The sequence below is a fragment of the Oncorhynchus gorbuscha genome, linkage group LG14, assembly GCF_021184085.1.
Source record: "Oncorhynchus gorbuscha isolate QuinsamMale2020 ecotype Even-year linkage group LG14, OgorEven_v1.0, whole genome shotgun sequence".
NCBI classification, from domain to species: domain Eukaryota; kingdom Metazoa; phylum Chordata; class Actinopteri; order Salmoniformes; family Salmonidae; genus Oncorhynchus; species Oncorhynchus gorbuscha.
The window spans coordinates 23,628,053-23,652,717 of record NC_060186.1 but is presented as its reverse complement, the minus strand read 5'-3'; the positions used below and the strand labels follow the sequence as shown (position 1 = coordinate 23,652,717).

General features: G+C 48.4%; 1 protein-coding gene across 7 annotated transcripts in view; it reads right to left on the bottom strand.

Moving 5' to 3' along the window:
* The window catches only part of LOC123994664 (putative adenosylhomocysteinase 3), a 49,000-nt gene that overhangs the window by 11,079 nt on the left and 13,256 nt on the right, over positions 1-24,665 (bottom strand). For 2 of the 7 annotated variants that reach the window (XM_046297540.1, XM_046297538.1), the window contains exons 2-12: positions 7,949-8,060; positions 5,845-5,988; positions 4,580-4,680; positions 4,249-4,351; positions 4,061-4,155; positions 3,832-3,938; positions 3,477-3,593; positions 3,294-3,357; positions 2,287-2,375; positions 2,119-2,189; positions 120-214 (exon numbers count right to left, since the gene is read on the bottom strand). In XM_046297540.1, coding sequence (XP_046153496.1) covers positions 120-214; positions 2,119-2,189; positions 2,287-2,375; positions 3,294-3,357; positions 3,477-3,593; positions 3,832-3,938; positions 4,061-4,155; positions 4,249-4,351; positions 4,580-4,680; positions 5,845-5,988; positions 7,949-8,060 — 1,098 coding nt within the window. Of the gene's footprint in view, positions 1-119; positions 215-2,118; positions 2,190-2,286; positions 2,376-3,293; positions 3,358-3,476; positions 3,594-3,831; positions 3,939-4,060; positions 4,156-4,248; positions 4,352-4,579; positions 4,681-5,844; positions 5,989-7,948; positions 8,061-9,487; positions 9,642-24,126; positions 24,311-24,665 lie in introns of those variants that run through there. The other 5 variants (XM_046297541.1, XM_046297539.1, XM_046297544.1 and 2 more) reach the window with 4 other exon arrangements.

The window sequence follows — 24,665 nt, the reverse complement described above, 5'->3', positions numbered from 1 at the left end:
CACGATCAGTTAAGCTGTCGCGTGTCACAATAACACACCCACGTACATTCAAACCCCCACACCAATATGCACACACACACACACACACACACACTCGCTCGCGCACACACTTGACTCACCACGTCGATCTCGGTGTTCGAGTGTCCCATGTTACAGACGATACAGCCGTTCTTCATACGGTCCAGGTACTCTCTCACCACCACGTTCTTATTACCTGGAGGAGAGGGAACATCATAAACATACCATCAATTTGACACTCATCACGTTCACTACACGGAAACGTCAGAGAAGTTCATAAGTGGGCAGAGGAGAGAGGTGAACACTACCAGTAACTCCTGCTAGGTCGATACATGCTGAATGATGTTTAGATCACTTCAAAAAAGGAATCACGTTGCTGTCTACACTACACAAATGATGCTTGGAATAAATCTCCTGTAAAAGATTTAAAAAAAAAAAAAAAAAAATCTACTCAAAATAGCACCCCACATCCACTCTCCACATGGACCTACTGTATGAATTCGTGTCCAAATGGCATTGCACGCCACTAAGTCGGAGTGTGTGCGCACGTGCGTGTCTTGTGTGCACACTCATGCACACTCATGTGAGTGATTACGGCCGTCTGTCCCTTTTCAATTAACGTGGGTGAGGAACTGCAGCTTGTCAATAGGCTTCATGCTTAATTGACTAGGGAGGCATGCAGTTTGTCGCAATGAACTCTTCACTCAATCTGAATGTGGAGCACAAACGGACATGGCTGCCAGGTCGGAGTGATTGAGACGACTTCTGTAATGTCTCAAGTGGTCACCAACCTTGATCATTTGATCATCTGAGTCCAAATGCAAGCCAGTATTATTTTAAAAAACAAAAACATTTTGAAGTCATATTTAAAACATTTTAAATTAAGCCTACTCAACATTAACCAATTAAAAACATTTCTGTAGTAATGAGGTTTGTGGAGTAGGTTATAGGCCGAATACATTATCACTGCGTTTGGCGATTCTTGAATTGCCCTGCCAATGCTGTTCTTCTCAGATCATTTTGAAATGATATTTACAAATTGTAGGTGCATGGCCACACTGGTAATAGATCATTTGTTGTACTACTTGTTAGGAACAGAACTGGACTGACGGCCTGCATCTGATGGTCAGTCTGATAGTCCTATGACCAGAGAAAGTGAAATATTCCTCGATATTAAAAAAATAGACACGCCGCTAATAACAACAGCGCAAGCTTATCGGAACACTTTGCTACTCATTCATTAAAAGCTGCAGTGCTGGTTGCAACGTGAGTGGAAGTAGGGAGAATGTTCAAAACTTTTAGAATCCATAAAATGGACAAAGTGTTGACAGGGTTGAATAACAACTTAAAACATACAGCTCTCTGTTGTATTCGTTGAGTCTCTCTCTAGTCATGGGTTTAAAAGTTTAGAAAGGACTTTTTTGTTGTTGCAGTCTATGGCTCCAGGAAACTGCGCAGACACGGTGATCTGAGCCATCTGATTGCACCTATAGGCTTACCACTTGCTTATTGATTTGCTCTCTGGGCCTTTTGGGTAAGGCCGAGTTCTACTTTCAGACACATGAAATGGGAACAGAATGGGAACAATTTTGCCTTCCCGGCACTAGGTCTGCTGAATCAAGTGCACCTGCCGCCAACAGCTCGAGATGATTTATAGGAACGCAAGGATTTCTCATAGTTTGTTTTACAGAAATGTTTGGTGACTAGGAATGCCTTGGAGATGGAGACGGACCGGTTGTTGACCACTGGTCAATATCCTACTACCTAGTCACCCTCTAGACTGCTGGGGGAGAGTGTGTGTGTGTGTGTGTGTGTGTGTGTGTGTGTGTGTGTGTGTGTGTGTGTGTGTGTGTGTGTGTGTGTGTGTGTGTGTGTGTGTGTGTGTGTGTGTGTGTGTGTGTGTGTGTGTGTGTGTGTGTGTGTGAATAGAATGGTGCAGGCTGAATCAGTCAAGCGGTTAAAGCAGTAGGGAGAAGGTGGTTGTTGTTGTTGCTATGCCCATGCTGGAAAGGATGGGGGTATAGTGGTTCTCAACCACAAATGTGATTTTACAACGTGGCCATCTAGTGCTGACTGAGGGGACAAGGGAGAGGTGTTCACCTGTGCAAGTGATGACAATGTCCACTTGTCTGATCACTTCATTCAGCTTCACCAGTCTGAAGCCATCCATGCTGAACAGGGACGGGAAACAAACGCGTTACTTCCTCGTTCACCCTGCTGACATTGGCCGATCAGCTCATGTGCCATGCTCTGATTGGCTGAACTTACCAGGCCTGCAAGGCACAGATGGGGTCGATCTCTGTGACGTACACGATGGAGCCCATGGCCTTGAGAGCAGCACAGCAGCCCTTCCCCACCTATGGATACACAAATAAAACACACACATGAGTATAGGACTGAGGGAGGCTCTACTATAGACAAGGATGGTAAACAGTTTCCTCTGGTGGTCCATTTTGATATAATAAGGAGTTCAGATCCCATCCTGCAGGATTGGTCCTGGTCGGTCGCTGGATGGGAGACCAGATGCTGCTGGAAGTGGAGTTGGCAGGCCAGTAGCATGCATTGGGGACATTTCCCTGTGTAGGGACCAGTCTTCCGGATGAGCCGTTAAACGGGCGTCCTGACTCTCTGTGGTCACTAAACATCCCATGGGATTTACTGTAAGAGTAGGGGTGTTAACCCCGGTGTCCTGGATAAAAATCTCAATCTGGCCCTCAGACCATCACGGCCACCTAATCAACCCCAGCTTCCGATTGGCTCATTCATCCCACCCCCTCCTCTCCCCTGTAACTCTTCCCCAGGTGGTTGCTGTAAATGAGAACGTGTTCTCAGTCAACTTACCTGTTAAAATAAGGGTTCAAAAATGAGAAGTGCACCATATACAGTAGGGCTGGGAAATTCCAGGCACCTCATGACACAACGGTATCGCGGTGCTTATGTGCCGATCCTATACTTATTACGGTTTGATGTTCCAAACACATTGCTCACCAAATGTCTGCTGCAGGGAGACGAGAGAGCGTGAGAAAGCTAGTTTTGATCAGTCAGGGAAATAAAAAAAGTGCTGAGAACACGTTGGCTCCATTTAAAAAGGAGAAAAACAGCAGAGTTTTGGTGCAGGTGCAGCCAACGCTACCTACAGTAGCAAAAACATTATTGTATTATTTTAGCGATACTTGGGACTCAAATATCAATTTAATATCATCCACAAATAACATAGCGATATGCAACTATAGACCCCCCCATCACTAATTCACAGTAGGTAAGACGAGACTTACCTCTCCATATCCACACACCACCACCTGCTTTCCCCCAAACATTACATCAGTGGTCCGCTTCAGACTGGAGGGAGAGCGAAGAAACACAAAATCACCAGCACTTAGCATGACAAACGTTTAAGTCGCCCACAAGAAGGAAGTAATGTTCCGCCGTGTCTCTGCTTTGAACGGAGTTGTCCTTACCCGTCCAGGATGGACTCCCTGCAGCAGTAGAGGTTGTCAAACTTCTGCTTGGTCACAGAGTCGTTGACATTCATGGCCGGGACACACAGCTTCCCCGCCTTGGACAGCTGGTACAGCCTACACAGAGAGCAGCAACAAGAGGGGAGCATCATTATAAAAGCAGTATAAACTGACATTACCCGGTATGGCCACTAGATGGAGACATGTCCATAGAAGATAGACCAGCCACTTCGAAACAAAACCCCTGACGAAGGGGAAGCTTACTGGCAACAAAAAACAACACTTTCTTTTCTTCTTCAGTCTAGACAATGAGTCAACGTATAATGAAGTCGCGTGCGAGCAGTGATCCACCCACCGGTGTACTCCAGTGACGCTCTCCTCCACGATGCCTTTGATCTTCTTGAACATGTTGGGGTATTTCTTATAGATCCAGTGGGTCAGGTCTCCGCCGTCATCCAGGATCTGGAACAGGGGGGACACAACGCGTGTCTTTCTGACTGATCGGGATAAACGACGACGCCATTCACACCGCAACAAATGTCTGCTACTGAGAGACTGCGTTTGACGAGGGGACAGACACGTACCATGTTGGGCTGCCAGCCCTCCAGGTTGACGCAGCGGTCGATGCACCACCAGAAGTCATCCTCCGACTCGCCCTTCCACGCGAACACAGAGAACCCTGAGAGAGAGAGATATACATGATGGGCACTGAGAGAGCCAGCGGTCGTGAAACAGAAAGACGCTCAAATGAAGCGGCCCGGTTCACACTCACCTCCCTCGGCCAGAGCTGCCGCCACCTCGTTCTGAGTGGAGTAGATGTTACAGGCAGCCCACCTGCACTGAGCCCCCAGGGCAGTCAGTGTCTCCATCAACACCTGCGCGACACACACAGACCAGACCGCGCGCTCAGTTAGGATACAGACAACGGAGACGTTGGTGTTCAAAGCAAAGTCCTGCCGCTGAAAGAAGTGTACAGCTGGTTTAGGACGAGTAACATTCAGTATACCTGCGAGTCGTGGTTTTCTGAGCAGAAGCTGCAGACTCACAAGTGGACTGAGCGGTGGATGGTGGCGTGTGTGTTGGTGGTTGTGTGTGTAACTCACGGCTGTCTGAGCTGTGATGTGGGTGCAGCCCACTACTTTGGCCCCAGCCAGAGGCTTCTCTCCCTGGGCTCTCTTCCTCAGGGCCATGAGGGCTGGCATCTCTGTGAGGAGGAGACAACGTGTGAGGAGGGTATAGCGACTTATTCAAGTTGAAAGTGCTGTAGCCCGCAGTACAGACTGCGTTAGGGCTGTCTGGGGTCAGCTGTACAGACCGAGTCAGAGCAATGCAGCTCGCCCCCCCCGCGCTGTTGATCTCACAGGCTGGGAACATACGGCCACTGAGTACACGGCCCTGGAGGAGATGGGCCGTCACCATGGCACACACACACACACACACACACACACACATCCAACACAAAATCACACATGCTCTCACACCAGAGAATCACAGTCTCTCACGCACACATCTCGTCCCTAGCCCACCTTGCCACACATCGTCCCTAGCCCACCTTGCCACACATCGTCCCTAGCCCACCTTGCCACACATCGTCCCTAGCCCACCTTGCCACACATCGTCCCTAGCCCACCTTGCCACACATCGTCCCTAGCCCACCTTGCCACACATCGTCCCTAGCCCACCTTGCCACACATCATTCCTAGCCCACCTTGCCACACATCATTAGCCCACCTAGCCCACCTTGCCCACACATCATTCCTAGCCCACCTTGCCACACATCATTCCTAGCCCACCTTGCCACACATCATCCCTAGCCCACCTTGCCACACATCATCCCTAGCCCACCTTGCCACACATCATCCCTAGCCCACCTTGCCACACATCATTCCTAGCCCACCTTGCCACACATCATCCCTAGCCCACCTTGCCACACATCATTCCTAGCCCACCTTGCCACACATCATCCCTAGCCCACCTTGCCACACATCATCCCTAGCCCACCTTGCCACACATCATCCCTAGCCCACCTTGCCACACATCATCCCTAGCCCACCTTGCCACACATCATTCCTAGCCCACCTTGCCACACATCATCCCTAGCCCACCTTGCCACACATCATTCCTAGCCCACCTTGCCACACATCATCCCTAGCCCACCTTGCCACACATCATCCCTAGCCCACCTTGCCACACATCATCCCTAGCCCACCTTGCCACACATCATCCCTAGCCCACCTTGCCACACATCATCCCTCATCCCCCACCTTGCCACACATCATTCCTAGCCCACCTTGCCACACATCATCCCTAGCCCACCTTGCCACACATCATCCCTAGCCCACCTTGCCACACATCATTCCTAGCCCACCTTGCTCAGCGATCTCGATCTCCCTGCGTCCGAAGTCGGCCTGCTTGATGTTCTTGATGCAGAAGTCTCCGTTGCCCTTGGAGTTCTTCTGCTGCTTGTCCCGAGGAGAAGTCTCATCGTCAGAGCTGTCCGTGTACGACGCAGCTAAAAGAGAGAGGGGTCAGAGGAGAGGGGTCAGAGGAGAGGGCGCGACAACACGTCTACGCACAGTCAACAGCAGCACACGAGCTGCACACGCGCCCACACACTCACCACGTCCTCGGGATATAGACGTTAAACTAACAACACACGTAGTAACATGACCAGACACTAGGCCACAATCTACTCTGACGTCCAAAACAACTGCATAGCTCACATTATGAGCTACATCTGGGGACTGAGCCCCAGGGCAGAATACACCTGCACAGCATGGCCGTCTACATGCTCGGTGCGGTTTGATCCTAGCAGAAAGAACTTGGCTAGGTGAAGTGAACATCTGTGCCTCGCATGCTCCCTTAAAAGACTTAGTCTTGAAAAACAAGAAATATAGTGGCTATGGTACCGTTTGTCCATCTTGAGACGCCGTAGCCAGTGTACACTTCCTCAAAATAGTCTGAATTAGTCTAAGATGATTCAAGAAATCGGTCATCCATTTTGACGGTTTTTGCCGAGGAGATCTTAGTCACGCAATTTGACATGAACTTTTGGTTAGATGCAGTATTTCTCAAGTGCAAAAATGTGCATGAAAACGAGTCGCATCTCGTCGAATGACCGCAAACACTTAATTGAAGAATCCCTACAGTTGAGCAATCACCGACGAAGGGCCGTAGACGTCGGCTACCGGACGCCAGCGTGGCTCGAGAAAAAAATGTGCGCGCGAACAACCGGGGGGGGGGACAAAAAACACACAAAAAAAACAATGCTTAAGACGAATACAAAAACAAAATATCATAATATATTTACGAACTGTTTCGGATGGGAAGCATCAGGAATTACAGCTCTCTCACCGTGTGTGTGCGTTCAAGCCCCCGGGCTGGGACAATAAGGCTGGGACAGAGAGCACGTGAGAGAGAAAGAGAGGAATGTTTTTTTTTAAGGACAGAGAGAGAAGGGTCAGTGGGGACAGTCGGGACTCTCGCTCTGTTCACTCTTTCTTTCTGTGGGAATAGTTACAGCAACCACAGAGTTGAGGATTACAGTACAGGGGATCAGGAAAGAGAGGGAGAGCGGAAGAGAGAAAGAGGTGAGAGTGTGGGGGGGGGCACTTGGGTCGAAGCGGCCGGTGAGTGTCTGTGCATGACATTCAAAAAGACGAGGGACAGCCAGGTAGGCTGAGAGTGACAGAAGTGGCAGAATGAGAGGCCACAGTCACACCAGGGACGTGGCATTTCACACTTCTCTCCTGAGAAGAGACAAACATGTCTCCCTACCAGATTAACTCTGGTTGTAAAGCAAGGGTCACACCCTTTTCATGACACGCAGGACTGACGGGCCCCTCCTCGTTCTGCTACAGAGCCATTCCCAACGCGTCAGTGGAAATGTCACCTCTCCTCTCCCTTTCTCCCTCCCTCTTCCTTTTTTTCTCCCTCCCTCTTCCTTTTTTTCTCCCTCTCTCTTGAAAAGGGGCCTCCAGGAGCCCTGGGAACAACCAGGAGAGGGACAACCAGGTGACCATGACTACTAGTATCGTGGGAACATTGCCTCTCCTCTAGCATTCTCTCACCCTTTGACTTTCTCTCTCCCCCTGTCTTTTATGGACCCCTAACCTTACTTATTATTGTTATTTTTTAACAGCTTACACTGGCCTGCCTGCCCGGAAAAAAATACTGAGCTCAAATCTTCACAAGGACATTGGTGTGTGTGTGTGTGTCTGCAAGTCATTATTCACTGGAACACAGCGTTAGAAACTAGAGAGAACACTAGCAGCTCTCTGTGGCCTGTATCGTCTCCTCTTAATCCAGTTATACGTTACGGAGAACAGTCCTGCTCCCTACCTGTCTGGGAATAGACTGGAGACTGTACCTGGGCTGTGATTCCAGTTAGGCACAGGGGGTGTGGGGGCTTGTGTGTGTGTCAGATGTGAGTGCGCATGCCAGGTGTGTGTGTGTGTGTATATTCTCGGTACCTGAGCCGTAGCTGTCTGTGGAGGACTGGGAGATGGATCGGGACAGAGAGCGGCGGCCGATTTTGGTGGGACGTTTGTTGAACTCTTGTTTCTGGTCCGCAAACTGGATCTGCTGGCAGAGATGGGAGGAATGAGACCACAACGCCCACAGGCACCAACGTTCCAACCTCCAACACCCAGTCCAAAACAAAAAACTCCTTCCCCGATAAGACGTTTCCCTTTGTTGGCCCCCTGTGTATCCTGAAGGAAGTGTCGGATGGGTATATCCTAAGCAATGAGATAACCGTAGCACTCAAGGCCTTGTAGCGTTTCCACCATTTATCCACATCGGGTTCTTGCAAGATCTATAAGGGGCATCAAGTGTCCACGGGTCAGGGGCCAGTGACTGATTTTGCACAACAGTTCATCCCTAAGGTCTGAATTGAGCCGAGTCAGCTCACCACGAGACTCTATTCACAGTGAACAACCATTGGTTTAAAAAGAACGCGATTTATCGCATTATGTAAGACCTACATGACCAGAGCCAGGGAGGCAGCTTTGGTTAGGATGGAATACGCTGCTGGTAATATTGATGGATTACTTACTGGTGCCATATAACAGGCAACGAGGACACAACTTAAATGGGAGAGAAAAAAATGGAATAAAATTATGTGACCATGATAAAAAAAAAATCTGTTCAAATCACCACAAATATGAGCCCGGGAGATTTCACAGATAAAAAATGGATTTTTGCAGCACCAAAATAATAGAAAACCTTAACTACATTAACAGAAACATTTGTCTTTAATCCCATCCAGTTTTCCAACCACCTGGACTACACGGCAATGCGCGTAAACTTTCAAGCTTCTCATTCGGAGTGCAAAAACAAAGCGTAAACAGTCGAACGAGTGTGTGTGCGCGCGCAAAAACGCTGACACAGGACACAGTCACTCTGAAATAAGCCCCCTCCCAGAATGTCTGATGCACATCCAGAGTACGAGACGCGTCTGTTCACCTCTCCATACAGGAACTACGGCGTGACCACTGAAAGAGAAAGGGAGTGGGAGTGACTCATGGTTGTGCAATCTGAATGTGACACCACCAACCAGACAGATTGATTCAGACAAAGGTCTTGCATACTCACGATAGAGAGCCCCCCCCCCTCCCAAGAGTATCCACGTATCCACTCGTTTCCCTCATCATGGCTTCCTTCCCCTTCGCTCAGAGGGAGAAGCATGGCTGGTGGTAATGCTTTCTGATTGGATCCACATTAGCTGTTGCAGAAGCAACCATGCAGGGTACTGACCAAATGTATATACACAGTCCTCAAAACATCTCTCGCTCTCCTTCTCCCTTACACACCCACAATACAGTGCTCGGACACAAGTCTGCCTCTGCCAACCAAATACATGCAAATCAAGTGGGAAAAGTCACCGGGCAATGAGGCCCAAGACAATGTGATCCACAAACGCCTGTACACATACGTAGATTGAATTTCATTCATCTTCTACCGAAGCCTGTCAAGTCCCAACCTAATCCATCCTCCTCCTCCCATCTTACCTTTCTCCTACTGGGTTCACCTCCAGTGTCTTCATCCTTCTTCTTCGACAACATGACTCAGTGGACTGCTGTGAGGTGAGAAACTGTGTTTGGACTAGAGGGGGTGGGCCTGGAAAACTAGCAGTTGTGGGCCTGGTCCATTTATACCCTCTCTTTACCAGGCAGCTTTACCCCCCCCGATCCAGCCCCAACTGGTCCGGACAGTCACCCATGTGCTGTGCCTCAGAAACAATGCAGAATTGTTCCCCACTTGTGTTTATCCCTCTCCTCTCCCCTCTCTCTCTCTCCACTTGTTTAATTGTTAATTGTTCACAGGCTGGATTGGATTGGGGATACTTTATCACGGCCAACAACTCTGTGACCCTGAATGGCTCTTGGCTGAGGGACTATTGAGGTCACCCACCGTAGACCGGTGGACCCAGGGAGAAATGGTAGGAAGGTGGATTGCAGGCGGTGTTACATCAGAATCAGAGGGATCAAGACAGTGGGTTCTGCCAAGGAGAGACCCTGGGCTGCCACCACTGGGACAGACAATAGAGACTTTGTATAAGTGATTAGGCCCATTTTGTTTGCGTGAGACCAAGACTGCTGAACTAGAAAACATTATAGACTAGAAGAAATATAGACGTACAGGATCTCTATGGTGGCAGTTTACAACAACCAATGCCCACTTGCCCAGCAGTGAGATCACATAACATCAAAGGTTTGGCTTAATTTCTTACCAAAGATGTATCTGTCACATGGTTTAATCAAAGTTCAAACCAAAAGGTCAACGAGGGGCATCAGGAAACTGATTTCAAACTTGGCCATCCGACTTGGTCCTTATGCCAGATCGTCATGCTAGTGTGTGACGGAAACGGACTGCTTGGACATGTGCCTCCTGACCTTCTGAGTGTCCGGAGCAAACTTCTCTTCGACAGCCGACACACACACACACACACGACATCTGGGTCTAAGAGGTTTCATAGGGCAGGAGGAGAGGACCCAGGGTCAGTAAACAAGGCATTGATCCAACAGTCTTAAATCAAGGCTTTAGACCTGGGCAAACAGACACAGTGGCTGACTGATGACACATTCCAGGAGAGCTAACTGTGTTGGTTATCAATAGGAGGTAAGAGTGCCAAGAACGAAGAACGAGGCAATTGATCATTTCCTTTTCGTAATATGGCGTTAGACTAGGTCAGCACTGGAATAAAAAGGGAGGCTGACATGCATGATCACTGTTCGTACATTCAATGAACGCATGAGCAACCACAGGATTATGAATGAGCTCCATTCAGAATGCTGACATCCATCCACCTCTACATTGAAGAGACTGTTATTGCGAAGAATGTGAATGGATGTTACGCGACTCAAATCAACTCGTTTCCTCAAATGACCATATGTCGCTCTAAAAGCCTATCTGCGCTTGATCCGAAAATTTGGTTGGCGGCTTCGTACGGGGGGGGGGGGGTGATGTGATCGCGGAGCCTCCGGATGCACGCAGAGGCCAAATCAATCTCCGTACCGCGTCGCCGCACGCCTCTCAAATGTTGTAACAGGGCGGAGGGCTTCGTATAGCTGTGTGAACACAAACGCACTTCCTAGACAACTACCTCCACAATAGCTCTGCTCTGCTCAGCCAAGCACAAGAAGTATGAAAGCCCTGACGTCTGCGGAGGCTGCGCCACAGTTAAATGTTGCCACTTTAGACGAATGCTTGACCACGCAGAGCCATTAAAAGGCAGGCCTGCGTGCACAGTGCTCACAGCTGCATGCATAGCATTAGCTAACATGTGAGTGAGAGATGAAGGTTATGCAAGAAAGACAGGGGAGGGAGGGGGAGGACCACAGACTGCTAGCAGGGTACAGGGTAAACTGCCTGCCCTATAGCAGCATTCTGGCCCTGCACTAGGATTACCTAACCCGGTTAAACCAGACTGAACGCTGTGCCCACCGTTGTAGTGAACAGGAGAACGCGGGGGAAACAGCGTGGATTATCAGCAGAGGGTGATGAATGAACTACCGTTCTAGAAAACTGGTTAGCCTACATTTCCTGTGGACCAGTGACACACACGGATCACAGAGCAGAGGGAGGAGCTGTTCAAACAGATGACAGGAAACTATTATTGACTGTAGCGAGGAAGACCATTCATCTTGATCACTGACAAAGAGGGCAACCGTGTGGATCGCTCTCCAATGCGGCTAAGGCAATGCCTCATAGCCAGGCCTAACTGTCCATATTAGTGCATGAAACAGATACATCGGATTAATCCAGTAATGACGGAAGTAGGATTGGGCTGGACCAATCCCGCATCCAGGAGGAGACAGGGCAGAGATCACAGCCTTGTGGCTCACCACCAATGCCGCATAGTAGTGAATACTAGCCTTCTCTGTCCCTGCATCCTACTGCAGTCGGCATTAAAGGCATTAACCTCGCAGCACTGCACAGCACCACAGCCACATAATACAGACAGTATGCATGTTCAGTGATTGCGAGGCTAATGAGATGTAAATAATAGATGCTAACCCAACACACTGTCACCTCTCAATGGAGCTGGGCATGGCTAGTTGACTGTAGCCTAGAGAGGAACCAGGTCGAGGTTGGCCAGCCAGCCAGGCAGAATCACACGCACAAACATTGCCCAAACGACCATCCCGTGCCACATTTACAGTGTCTGGGGAGGACAGGTGCCCCCTCAGCCCAGACTGAGGTATCTGCAGTGGCAAGGTCACGTCACCAGGTGGCAGTGTATTCGCTTGGCATGGGGGGCTTTTGGTAGTTGTGCAACATGTCTGACTGGCCAAGACCACCAAAGGTGAGCTCTCATTATGCAATAAGGCCTGAGGAAGTGTGCTATATGGCTACGGGCTGTTCTTATGCATGAAGCAATGCGGAGTGCCTGGATACAGCCCTTAGCCGGGGTATATTGGCCATGTACGACAAACCCCCAAGGAAGCCTTATAGCTATTATAAACTGGTTACCAACGTAATTAGATCTGTTTTCATACCCATGGTATACGGTCTGATATACCACGGGTTTCAGCCAATAAGGGTTCAGGGCTGGAACCACCCGGTTTATAATTGTGGTTAGGTGTGTGTGTGTGTATGTATATTTTCAGCACCAGTTTATCAGATACACCCATCTAGTACTGGTTCGGACCCCCCTGTAGCAATGAACGGATGCATCTGGTCAGCAACAATGTTCAGATATGCTGTGGGCTTTCAAACGTTGCTCAATTGGAATCAAGGAACCTAACGTGTGCAAAAAAAAACACACAAAAAAATAAAAATAAATTTTAAAAAACTCCCCACAACATTACAACACCACCACTAGCCTGAACCGTTGATAATATATAATAATATATGCCATTTAGCAGACGCTTTTATCCAAAGCGACTTACAGTCATGTGTGCATACATTCTACGTATGGGTGGTCCCAGGGATCGAACCCACTACCCTGGCGTTACAAGCGCCATGCTCTACCAACTGAGCTACAGAAGGACCACCAGGCAGGATGGGTCCATGGACTCATGCTGCTTACGCCAAATCCTGACTCTGCCATCACCATGACGCAACAGGAACGGATTCGTCAGAACAGGCAATGTTTTTCCACTCCTCATATTGTCCGGTGTTGATGATTGTGTTTCCCTTGGAGCAGCTTCTTCTTGTTTTTAGCTGATATGAGTGGAACCCGGTGTGGTCGTCCGCTGCAATAGCCCATCCAAGACAAGGACCGACGAGTTGTGCGTTTCCCGAGATGCCGTTCTGCACACCGCTGTTGTACTGCACCATTATTTGCACGATACTTACCATTCTCTTTCGACCTCTCTCATCAACGAGCTGTTTTGGCCATCAGGACTGCTGTTGACTGGATGGTTGTGTTTGTAGCACCATTCTCGGTAAATCCTAGACACTGTCGTGTGTGAAAAGCCCAGGAGGCCGGTGGTTTCTGAGATACTGGAACCGGCACGCCTGCTACCGACGATCATACCTCGCTCAAAGTGGCGTAGGTCACTTGTTTTGCCCAGTCTAATGTTCAATCGAACAGTAACCGAATGCTTCGATGCCTGTTTTATATAGCAAGCTACAGCCACGTGACTGTCTGTAGGAGCGAACCACTTTCGTGAATGGTGTACCTAATAAATTGGCCACCGAGTGTATATTAGTCATATTACTATAGTAGTATCCTGAGGCCGGCATGTGCGTTTGCTCCAGGTCCAGCCTCACTAGGGTCGGCTGCAGGGTAAGCTGTTCCAGGGCGAAGCCACAGAGCAGAGTGATACCCACTGAGCAACCAGCCACCATGGGGCCAATCTCTGGAAAGAGTTCCAGGAGAACAGCGAGGAGAGAGGCTTCAAACAGCACAAAGCAATAGGCTACAGTCACGAGGAAAACAAACAGGCACAGATGTGATCAGATCTGATACTGTGAAATCCACACCAGGCAGAGTCCATGGTTCAACAGAGAGAATGGAAACAAGACAGGGAGGGACGTGCCGGAGACACATGGGACCAGTACAGGCCTGGGAGGATGATGAAGTGGGTGGGGTTATATCCTGCCTGTTTGGCCCGGTCAGGGGGTATCATCGAATGGGGCCACAGTGTCTCCTGACCCCTCCTGTCTCAGCCTCTAGTATTTATGCTGCTGTAGTTTGTGTCGGGGGGTTAGGGCCAGTCTATTATATCTGGAGTACTTCTCCTGTCTTATCTGGTGTCCTGTGTGAATTGATGTATGCTCTCTCTAATTCTCTCTTGATTTCTTTCTCTCAGAGGACCTGAGCCCTAGGACCATGCCTCAGAACTACCTGGCCTGATGACTCCTTGTTGTCCTGAGTCCACCTGGCCGTGCTGCTGCTCCAGTTTCAACTGTTCTGCCTGCGGCTATGGGACCCTGACCTGTTCACCGGACGTGCTACCTGTCCCAGACCTGCTGTTTTCAACTCGCTAGAGACAGCAGGAGCGGTAGAGATACTCTCAATGATCGGCTATGAAAAGCCAACTAACATTTACTCCTGAGGTGCTGACCTGTTGCACCCTCGACAACAACTGTGGTTAATATTATTTAACCATGCAGCTCATTTGTTGAACTGTTTGAACATCTTGGCCATGTTCTGTTATAATCTCCACCCGGCACAGCCAGTAGAGGACTGGCCACCCCTCATAGCCTGGTTCCTCTCTAGGGTTTTTTCCTAGGTTCTGGTCCTTTCTAGGGAGTTTTTCCTAGCCACCGTGCTTCTACACCTGCATTGCTTGCTGTTTGGGGTTTTAGGCTGGGTTTCTGTACAGCATTGAGATATCCGCCGATGTAAGAAGGGCTATATAAATACATTTGACTGATTGATTATTGGGTGGGTTGGAGGACTATGAGAAAAGGGTGAGGGAGCATGTGACAGAACGAGGACGAGGAAGAATGAATGGCCAGACAGGAAGAGGAATGAACCATTTGAGGGGGGGGGGGGGGGGGCGGAGGAGGTGAGTGAGAAAGTGAAAAATGAAAAGAAATAGGGGGGGAGGTAGAGAAGGAGTGAGTCCAAGATAAATGTACTATAAGAATACGTATTACGACACCAGCCTGTTGAAACACTCTGTATATGCAGTTGGAGGATGTGTGAGAGGCGTTTGAACTCTGTGCACTCTTTGTGCTGCCAACAGTAGCTACAGACTGTGCTCGACTCTGGCTAGAGGGCTCATAGCTGGATGGGGAGAAGAGGAGTCTCAGGCATGACTGCACATCAGCTGGATCAGACCAGGAAAGAGACACAAACCCCTTGAAGCAAAAAAGGGAGGCCAGGACATGTTGAGGGGAAATATTTGCACAATGTTAAGAAATGCCTTGTATTGACACATTCATTGATTTGCTTTTCACACTATTGAATTGGTGCCTCTGGGGCAATTCAACAACACTGACCGAGTACCTTTTTACTGGTTTCTAAGACTGTGTTTTGCTTTTTGTGTATTGATAGGTATATTGATGTGTATATTTGATGGGTACAGTGTACAGTGGAGCAAAAAAGGATTTAGTCAGCCACCAATTGTGCAAGTTCTCCCACTTAAAAAGATGAGGCCTGTAATTTTCATCATAGGTACACTTCAACTATGACAGACAAAATGAGAAAACAAAATCCAGAAAATCACATTGTAGGATTTTTAATGAATTTATTTGCAAATTATGGTGGAAAATAAGTAATAAGTATTTTTCTTCTTCTCATTTTGTCTCTCATAGTTGACCTATGATGAAAATTACAGGCCTCTCTCATCTTTTTAAGTGTGAGAACTTGCACAATTGGTGGCTGACTAAATACTTTTTTGCCCCACTGTATATTGAAGTGAAAGCATGACTCCCTGTCCAAAAAAAACGAGAGAAAAAAAACCTACACATTCTGTTTCTGGTTCCCACCCACAACAAGGTATTATCTATAGACAATTCTTCAGCTACAATTTAGGTTAGCCAACCTTGTCTTCACTACACATTGCGTCATCCCCTTTTCATTAAAGAAAATGTTTTTCCTCAACATCGGAAGGAGATGTTTGGCCAAATCCCCAGACCTGCGTGTGGAATCGCTCTGCCTCCGTTCTCGCTCTCCTCTTTCCCAGTCCACAAGACTTTCCTCATGGCGTCTTCTCCACTTCACAACGAAGGACTGTATTCAGAGGGCAAACACCAGTTCACTTCCAATCTCCTTTACTCATCCACAACCAGAACTAAATATGCATTCAGAGAGAGGTACCACAAAACAATGCACCCGGGAAGCATTGATATCAATAACGCACCAATCATTTTGGGCGGATGACAATGATAAGCTTGCATGTGGAGCCCACACTGGCATGACATGCAATATGGTTGAGTCAGTACAACGTGCTGCCTGGGGGGGAAGGGGTTTGAACACGGAGGAGCAGGTAACGGGAGCCTGGGAACTACCCCACATTGGCAGACATGAGATGGGCTGGCTGCTCACTGCTTAGACACTGGTCTGCAGAGTGTGTTTGGGCCTGGAGTTTGATTATAGAACAGATTCATTCACGAACGCTTCTCAAAACACTTTTGAGAAGAGGCGCCTGCAATGTAATGATTGACTGCATGACGACTCGGCCCACTGAAACGGGCCAGATCATAAGACGCTGTCATTTAGCTATTATTGAGGGAGTGAGGCATTTAAAATATCTCCCAACATCCCTCTGCCAATATCCCCCTCCATATCACGTTGCCAATCTTAAACACGGGAAGACAAAAACCCCAGTTACCACCCTCGGTGAAGATGTTTGATCTTTCAAACACTGAGGCAATGAAAATGACCAGAACAGAGCGCGGGATCGAACTGAACTGAGTGAACTTTGATGTGGTGGGGTTTTTCCGCTTCGGAGACACGAAGGTCAAGTCAGTTGACAAGCTAAAGGGAAGGGGAAACTCCCTAACAGAGTGTTAAGTAAACAGAGGACACTCCAATGGGCCGCTGTGGACGGTGACACGTCCTTGAGAGAGATGACATAGACTGATCGGCCTCTATGACGACATGGCACAGCCAGGACAGGCAGGCCTTGGGCCATGCCAACAGGAGCAGACAGGACAGGCCATTCCTACAGAGTACTTATCCTCTCGGAGAGCTCGCGGGTCAGTTCTTTACAGCAGAGGAACATTCATGGAAGATACAGTAGAGGGGAGTGAAAGACAGAGTGAAGGCTTGTCGTCTTTGATTCCAGTGGAGGGAGCATATCCCTGCGTGTGTGTGTGTGTGTGTGTGTGTGTGTGTGTGTGTGTGTGTGTGTGTGTGTGTGTGTGTGTGTGTGTGTGTGTGTGTGTGTGTGTGTGTGTGTGTGTGTGTGTGTGTGTGTGTGTGTGTGTGATCCATGCATGTGAAGTATGCATACTCCATTGTGACCCTTGAGCTGTACAGAGACACATCTAGAGCAGGCCCTGTGTGTGTGTGCACTCAGCAGTAGCGACAGTGGTTGGAGCCTGGACTGCTACAATGTGGATGGTGGGGGAACAACAAATAAAACCGACCCAGTCTTAACTGGGCTATTAGAGGAAGTATGTGATTGAGCTGTGCTTTGGTTTTAAGAGATCCCCCCCCAAAAATGGGTCTTTAGGACATGGGTTAACCTAGTATGGGTTAACCTAATATTAGTGTGTGTAAAATAAGACCGCAGAAGATAACGAAGGGTGAGATAATTAGGACTCCTGAGAAGAGATTGTCGACACCATAAGCCTCTCTGGCACAGTTGAGGAGAGTCTTGGCAGGGTGGGCTGAGGACAGCCTGGAATGAGTGTCCCATTGTTCTCATCAGAACAGTCTTCAAAACGATTGAGCCAATCTGCCCCTTACTGCCCATTTTAGCTGATACTGGTCAAAACTAACCATGATGCTACATCCCCCAGGAATATACCCATTAACTACAAGTTACTGAGTTTCCTTCAAGACGAACATCTCACCAACCTACTGCTGCAGACTCTTTCAGAGTCTTATCGGCGGTGGTTGTTGTGGTTAGAGAACCTTTGAAACCAGAGAACCACAACACAAACCTGATCAAACTAGGCTGTCTCAACTCATTCAGGGAACCTTCTGTTTTCTTCCTCGAAGTTGTACGTGGGATTCAGCAGCTGGCACAATGTGCGCATCCAACAAGACTGATGATCCAGTCATGACGCTGGCCTCATCCCGGCTTGAGGGCGTGAGATCTTGCACATTGTTTCTCTGAACGATGCCCATTATTCAAAGTAAATGGAGATGGGAAGGACACGGGGACAAGCTCAGAGGAAAATATAGCTTCGGGCTTTCATTGAAGGATCATAGAGTACATCTCCATCGGTACTTGAGTTGAAATGATACCCTCTATGATGAGCAGAGTTGATGTAATTATACAGGCTTCAGCTCTGTGCATGCTCCACTTTTCCACAGATTCTCACAAATCTGCAGAGTTAGAAGTTACCCTGGTTAGTTTCCATTAGAATTGTGTTTCAAGAGACCCATGGTTCATGAAACCTGCAATCGTCATCCACACAATATTTCATTGACTTGAGTCAGTCAGTGCAAAAGAGACATGCAAATTGTTGCAAGGTTGTCAGTAGTCAGCCAGAGGAAGGATGGAAGTGTCTCTATAGGGGAGCGATGACATGCTGTTAATCCTCTCAGACCTCACTCCAACTCTCCTCACAGGGAAGCTGGCTACCCTCTCAGACCTCACTCCAACTCTCCTCACAGGGGAACAAGTTCTTGGAACAGACCGTCCAGGAGTCAGATGCTTTGCTGTTAGCCGAGATTAAAAATTAAAATCAGGTCACTGTCACATGGTGGTGGCAGCCTTCGACAGCACAGAGATTGAAGGTCCATTTGATGAATTCCGGTTCTAAATGCTTAACATAAACAAAGGGACTGGCGAAAGATCGGGGTCAGTGATATAAAATGGAGAAAAGATTAAATGGTGGTCAGGGGAAAAAAAAAGCACATCTCACGTATCGACTGCAGCGGTGAGGTCTGACACTTCTAAATGGTACAACTCCAATTATAACAGACACACTCCACTGTGTCAACATCTCATGTTTCCATCCGCCACATCACTGGCAAGACAGGGTAGGCACCAAACCAATCACTGGCAAGACAGGGTAGGCACCAAACCAATCACTGGCAGGACAGGGCAGGCACCAAACCAATCACTGGCAAGACAGGGCAGGCACCAAACCAATCACTGGCAGGACAGGGCAGGCACCAAACCAATCACTGGCAGGACAGGGCAGGCACCAAACCAATCACTGGCAGGACAGGGCAGGCACCAAACCAATCACTGGCAGGACAGGGCAGGCACCAGAACCAATCACTGGCAAGACAGGGCAGGCACCAAACCAATCACTGGCAGGACAGGGCAGGCACCAAACCAATCACTGGCAGGACAGGGCAGGCACCAAACCAATCACTGGCAGGACAGGGCAGGCACCAAACCAATCACTGGCAAGACAGGGCAACCAAACCAATCACTGGCAGGACAGGGCAGGCACCAAACCAATCACTGGCAGGACAGCACCAAACCAATCACTGGCAGGACAGGGCAGGGCAGGCACCAAACCAATCACTGGCAGGACAGGGCAGGCACCAAACCAATCACTGGCAAGACAGTGCAGGCACCAAACCAATCACTGGCAAGACAGGGCAGGCACCAAACCAATCACTGGCAAGACAGGGCAGGCACCAAACCAATCACTGGCAGGACAGGGCAGGCACCAAACCAATGACTGGCTGGACAGGGCAGGCACCAAACCAATCACTGGCTGGACAGGGCAGGCACCAAACCAATCACTGGCTGGACAGGGCAGGCACCAAACCAATCACTGGCTGGCAACATTTGTGACAGCGAGGTTAATGTCTGTCAGCAAACGGGGAAAACGGAGGAACAGGGCACCACAGACTACTCCATAGAGACCTGGTATTGAATAGACTACTCAGCGATCCTGAAAAGACTACTTTCTATAAGCTAGTCTAGGCTTAACAGGACAAGAGCAGAGCACGGGCCATGTCAACAACTTATTCACAGACCAGAGTCCTTTTTAGGAGTGTAATTGAGGGAGAAACAAAGCTCCCCTTTGGGACCAGCTGGCCAGGGTGACAGGGCAGAGAACACCCACACACTGCCTGCTCCCCCTCCTCTCAGGGAGGGGAAAACACTGCTTACCCCTTACAAGAGGAAGTTCTTAGAATGTGACATTGTTCTAACAATATGGATCTCCAACGGGTAATAAGAAATAGAAAGAGAATATAGAATATGGAAATTTCTACGAGTCTGCGGGGTAAGCAGCAACTATTCACGGATCGCTGAGAGGACAAAACACGTCCTATATCAAATTTTTATTTTAGTCAGAATAATAAGCTGAGGCTCAAGGATACTGCGTACCCAAAGTGCTGTGTTTCCACGTACGTCATTCCCCGGTGCTTACCTAAAAAGCAGCAGCCCTCCTTTGCGCTACAGGACCTTCAGAGCAATCGAAGAGGCTGTTTCTTGGAGCTCGCCCACTAACACGGCCTCATACACACTCATTCACACACTCCTTTCCCTCATTCACTCCCTTACGCCAGCCACGTCTCGCCTAACACGACAGACGAGCGAGAGGCCAGGCCACACAGCAGTCTGCCCACTTTATCCAGCCCTGCTGTCACGAAGCAGCACTCCATTAGAGGACGACTGGATCAAAACAGACCCAGATAACGCAGGACAACGTGCCCCCTGATTATACTGAGACAAGATACAAATTACAAAAAAAGAAAAAAGAACATGGTGTGCTATTTAGAGAGACTAAATGTGGGGCTGAGTGAACAGATGTGTTAACAACAGAAATATCAAAAGCATAGCAGTCCTAGCTCTGGAAATAAATGTTTTTGAGTGAAAAATCCTCACAAGAAAAAACAAGATATGCTTGCAGCTACAAAATGAAAACAGTGCAGCTTTTCATTGTCTTTTACACTTTATCTTACCTTTCAAATATGGTTCTCACTTAAAAAAAAAAAAAAGGCAAATACATTGCTTACTAGAATTGACATTTAGACTTTGGATTGGGGGGGGGGGGGGGGTTGAGTTTTGGAGGTTCAGTAGAAGATGCAACAGAGTGTCTACTAGGGGCTAATTTTGGCGTTTGGGACAGCTGGTCAGGAGGGTCTGGTTTTCTGCACTTATCAGCATATCAGACACCCATACAGTTAATCATTCTATTTCTTCTGTGAGCAGGACAGACAGGCACTGACTGGGACAGTGAGAGAAATAAAGTTAACGTTGAAATCCGGATAGACAGCCAGCGGCTCACCCAGCTCAGCTACCATTTAGGAACAGCCAGCACGCCCTATACCCTGAGAGAGCCTCCCTCTCCTTCTCCCCACCCACTCCTCGCAGATCCGATAGAAGAAACCCACACAATGACCATGTCATACAACCCCAAATGGAAAAAGACCACACAGTCACAAGATTGGAACAGAGACAAGTGTTATATTAAAAGTATCTTTGGGGTCCTAAATGGTGGGAGCCTCCACACCATGGAACCTAGGGGGTTTGTCCACGGCTAGGCAGATGAGTATACGAGATGGATAAGCCGACAGTCTGGCACTGCAGCACCGGTACATTTAAGTTCACTCTGATTTCTGGAGTTCGGAGCTGCGCGAAAACCTCCATGCCAACGTCAACTTGGCTTGCGCTGCTGCGCGGGAATCACTGGCCACATTTCATCCATTCACCAAACTCTGAGCAATAATCCATTGGATGAATGGTGGAAAACGAGAGATCCAACAGGATCATACCCGTCAATGACAGATTAGAAGAGGGTAGCCTACGCACACTGAACCATGCACACACACACAGTGATGATGCAGAGAAGTGTCTCGTGCGCTCTTCCAATGGCTGCGGAGGAGGCTGGCGACGCGAGTCAGAGGAGAGTGCAGCGCCGCATGGCTGCCCTCGGGGGTGTGATGTAAGAAAAACAAAAGCGGTGCCCAGCTGATTCAGACTCACAGACAAGTGTCCCCATAAATAAAAGGACAATTAAGACACATTCAGAAACGCATCCTTTAGCACATGAAGCACAGACAACTGCTCTAATCACCAGCAGTTGGCTTCGTGTCACCCATTTCAACATGTCGCCATGAGAACGGACTCGGAGACACTGACAATAAGCATCTAAGTCTCTGTAAGACCAAGCAGGGAAAGCCAAGGCAGGGATTACATGTGGCTGCCTGCTACCTACCTGCACATTCAGGAGCAGATATACGTTTGAGTGAGACTCAATCGCTGCAAAAGGGGGCTTTCCCATAGCCGCACGCATATTGCCAACGCTCTAAAAGTCTATCAATTGATATGAGATAAACACAAAACATCATGAGAACAATGTTCCAACTCAACTGCTGGAGGGTCCTGTGTCACTTAGGGAAAAAAAGGTCACTGTCCCAATCCCTCGGGGTCGTTTTGAGAATCCAATCAGTCTAACCAAACGCCCACTGACAGCGATACCACCAACCAATCTCAATGACCATTCATAATGGGATCTGGTGTTCTTCAATCATTTCCCTGGTCAGGGAAACACGATCAATATACTAGATTGCCCCGTTCCCCAAATCCCAGCCACACACTCATTGATGGGGCCTCTCCCTTCATTAGCTGAGTGTCTATAAATGCAGCCGGATTAATGCTGCATTTATGCTTTTTTTGTGAATAAAGCTTTTAAGGATTTAGGCGTTTTAGCAACAACAACAAAAATTACACAAACACACAAAAAACGAAAAATACTCTATGTCTAGGGGTCAGTGACATTTGCAGAAAAAGTAACAGGTGGCTAGGCCTGTATCTAGCCTAAACCTGAGTGATAGAAAACAACATATACAGATGGGGGGAAATTTAGAGATCAGTTCCTCCCACAACAAAGCAAGGTTTGTAAGAAGTGTTCTGAAAATAGCATTGTCTCAATGGAAATGTACAATTACATAAAACATACTGGGGGCGGTTTAGTCATTTTTAGGGTCATGCTATTCTGAGTCGGCAGGGTTTAACTGCGACCGTGGAAGGAGTCCAACCATCTGTGAGCCCTGAAAAAAAAATACAAAATGTCTGCGCATGCATTTGTCAGCCTGACCGTAATGTGGCTTCCCCTGCAAAAGTCAGTGGTTGTGTAATCTGGGCCGAAAAAAACAGGCAGTGGTCAATGGAAGCAGGCGGTGTCAGAGGAAGGCCCTAAAAACTGCCTAAGAATCCAGCCACTGACTGTTCTCTCTGCTAGCGTGTGTATTATCTATCCTGTTGCCTAGTCACTTTACCCCTACCTAGGCTACATTTACATGTCTACTTACATATCTACCTGCACATGGACTTTAGTCTACACCGGTTGTTTATGAAGGGGGACATCTAGTCTGTTGCACAACTGAATGCATTCAACCCGAATGGTGTCTTCCACATTTAACCCAACCCCTTTGGATCAAAGAGGTGCCGGGGGGCTGCCTTAAAAATCAACGGCCATGTCCCAGGGAGCATTTTTTGTTGGGGGTTAACTGCTTTGCAGATTTGGCAGATTTTTCCACCTTGCCGGCTCAGGATTCGAACCAGCGACCATTTGGCTACTGGCCCAATGCTCTTAACTGCTAGGCTACCTGCCACAACAGCTGTGAGGCGTCAGGATTCATGCATGACAACCCAACAGATGCCAATAGTCAAAGCCAGTGCAACGGAGGCTGCAGGTTGAACGCAATGCAACAGAACTGATTGTAGAGTCAGGCTAATCCAGCTCATAGGAGTCCTCTACCCCTTCGCCACGGGAATGGTCTTTCCCAGTGCTGGATTAGCCTACCGCTGTTCGTGCCTTTTTAACTCTGGCGGGGAGGAAACCGGGCAGACAGAACAGTGCTTTTTCCTTTGTGAGGGACCTTTTGTGATGCCACACTTTTTGAATACAATGCTGGTTCTTTGTACAGGGGCCTGGTGTCAAAGTCTGAACGGAATTCCTTCCCTGTGGGGAGGCCTTTGTCAGAGAGATGTACTGTCTGGGGTCTTTCCGATGAACACTCAGCACTCTGACGCCACCTAGCCCCCCTTCACTGGTTCTTCATCGTCCTACTCTTCAACGTCACCATTCAAAATGTTTACCTTCTTCAGCTAACGGTTAGCTAATGTATAACTCAGAATATTCTCAGTACACTTACCGGGGCTGTGGAAACCAGTTCTGGCGACTTCAGAAGCTCCATCGGTTACATTTCTACCTGGGACGCTCTGAGCGTTTCACCTGACGGAACACACCCTCCGGGGCTACAGTACAAAGTGACGACAGGAAGGGAGAGGGTCTGAAGGTGGAACCCCAGACGCTGACACAAGGCCACACATGCACCTGACACCTTTGTGAGAATGTGTGCCTGGCTGCAGCACAGAGATATCCCAGGCCAGATCGAGCTGTAATGCGCTCTAAATATCCTCTGTCCTTGTGTGTGTGTCTAGGACTAATTTGGAGTAGCTAGCCTACATTTTACACTTCCAAAGCTTATTTGTGTGAGAGACAAATGACAAAACACGTGAGCCGAGTCCATTCAGGGTCTGGAGTCTAGCAGAGAGATTATTATCTAGCCGTGGTGCGAACAGCCAATTTCCCTGGTAATAAATCACAACACCACAGATGAAGGCAACGGAAGGTGCAGTAGCACTCCAGTATTGTGCTGTAATTACATTGTAAGGGAGAGTGAATTAACAC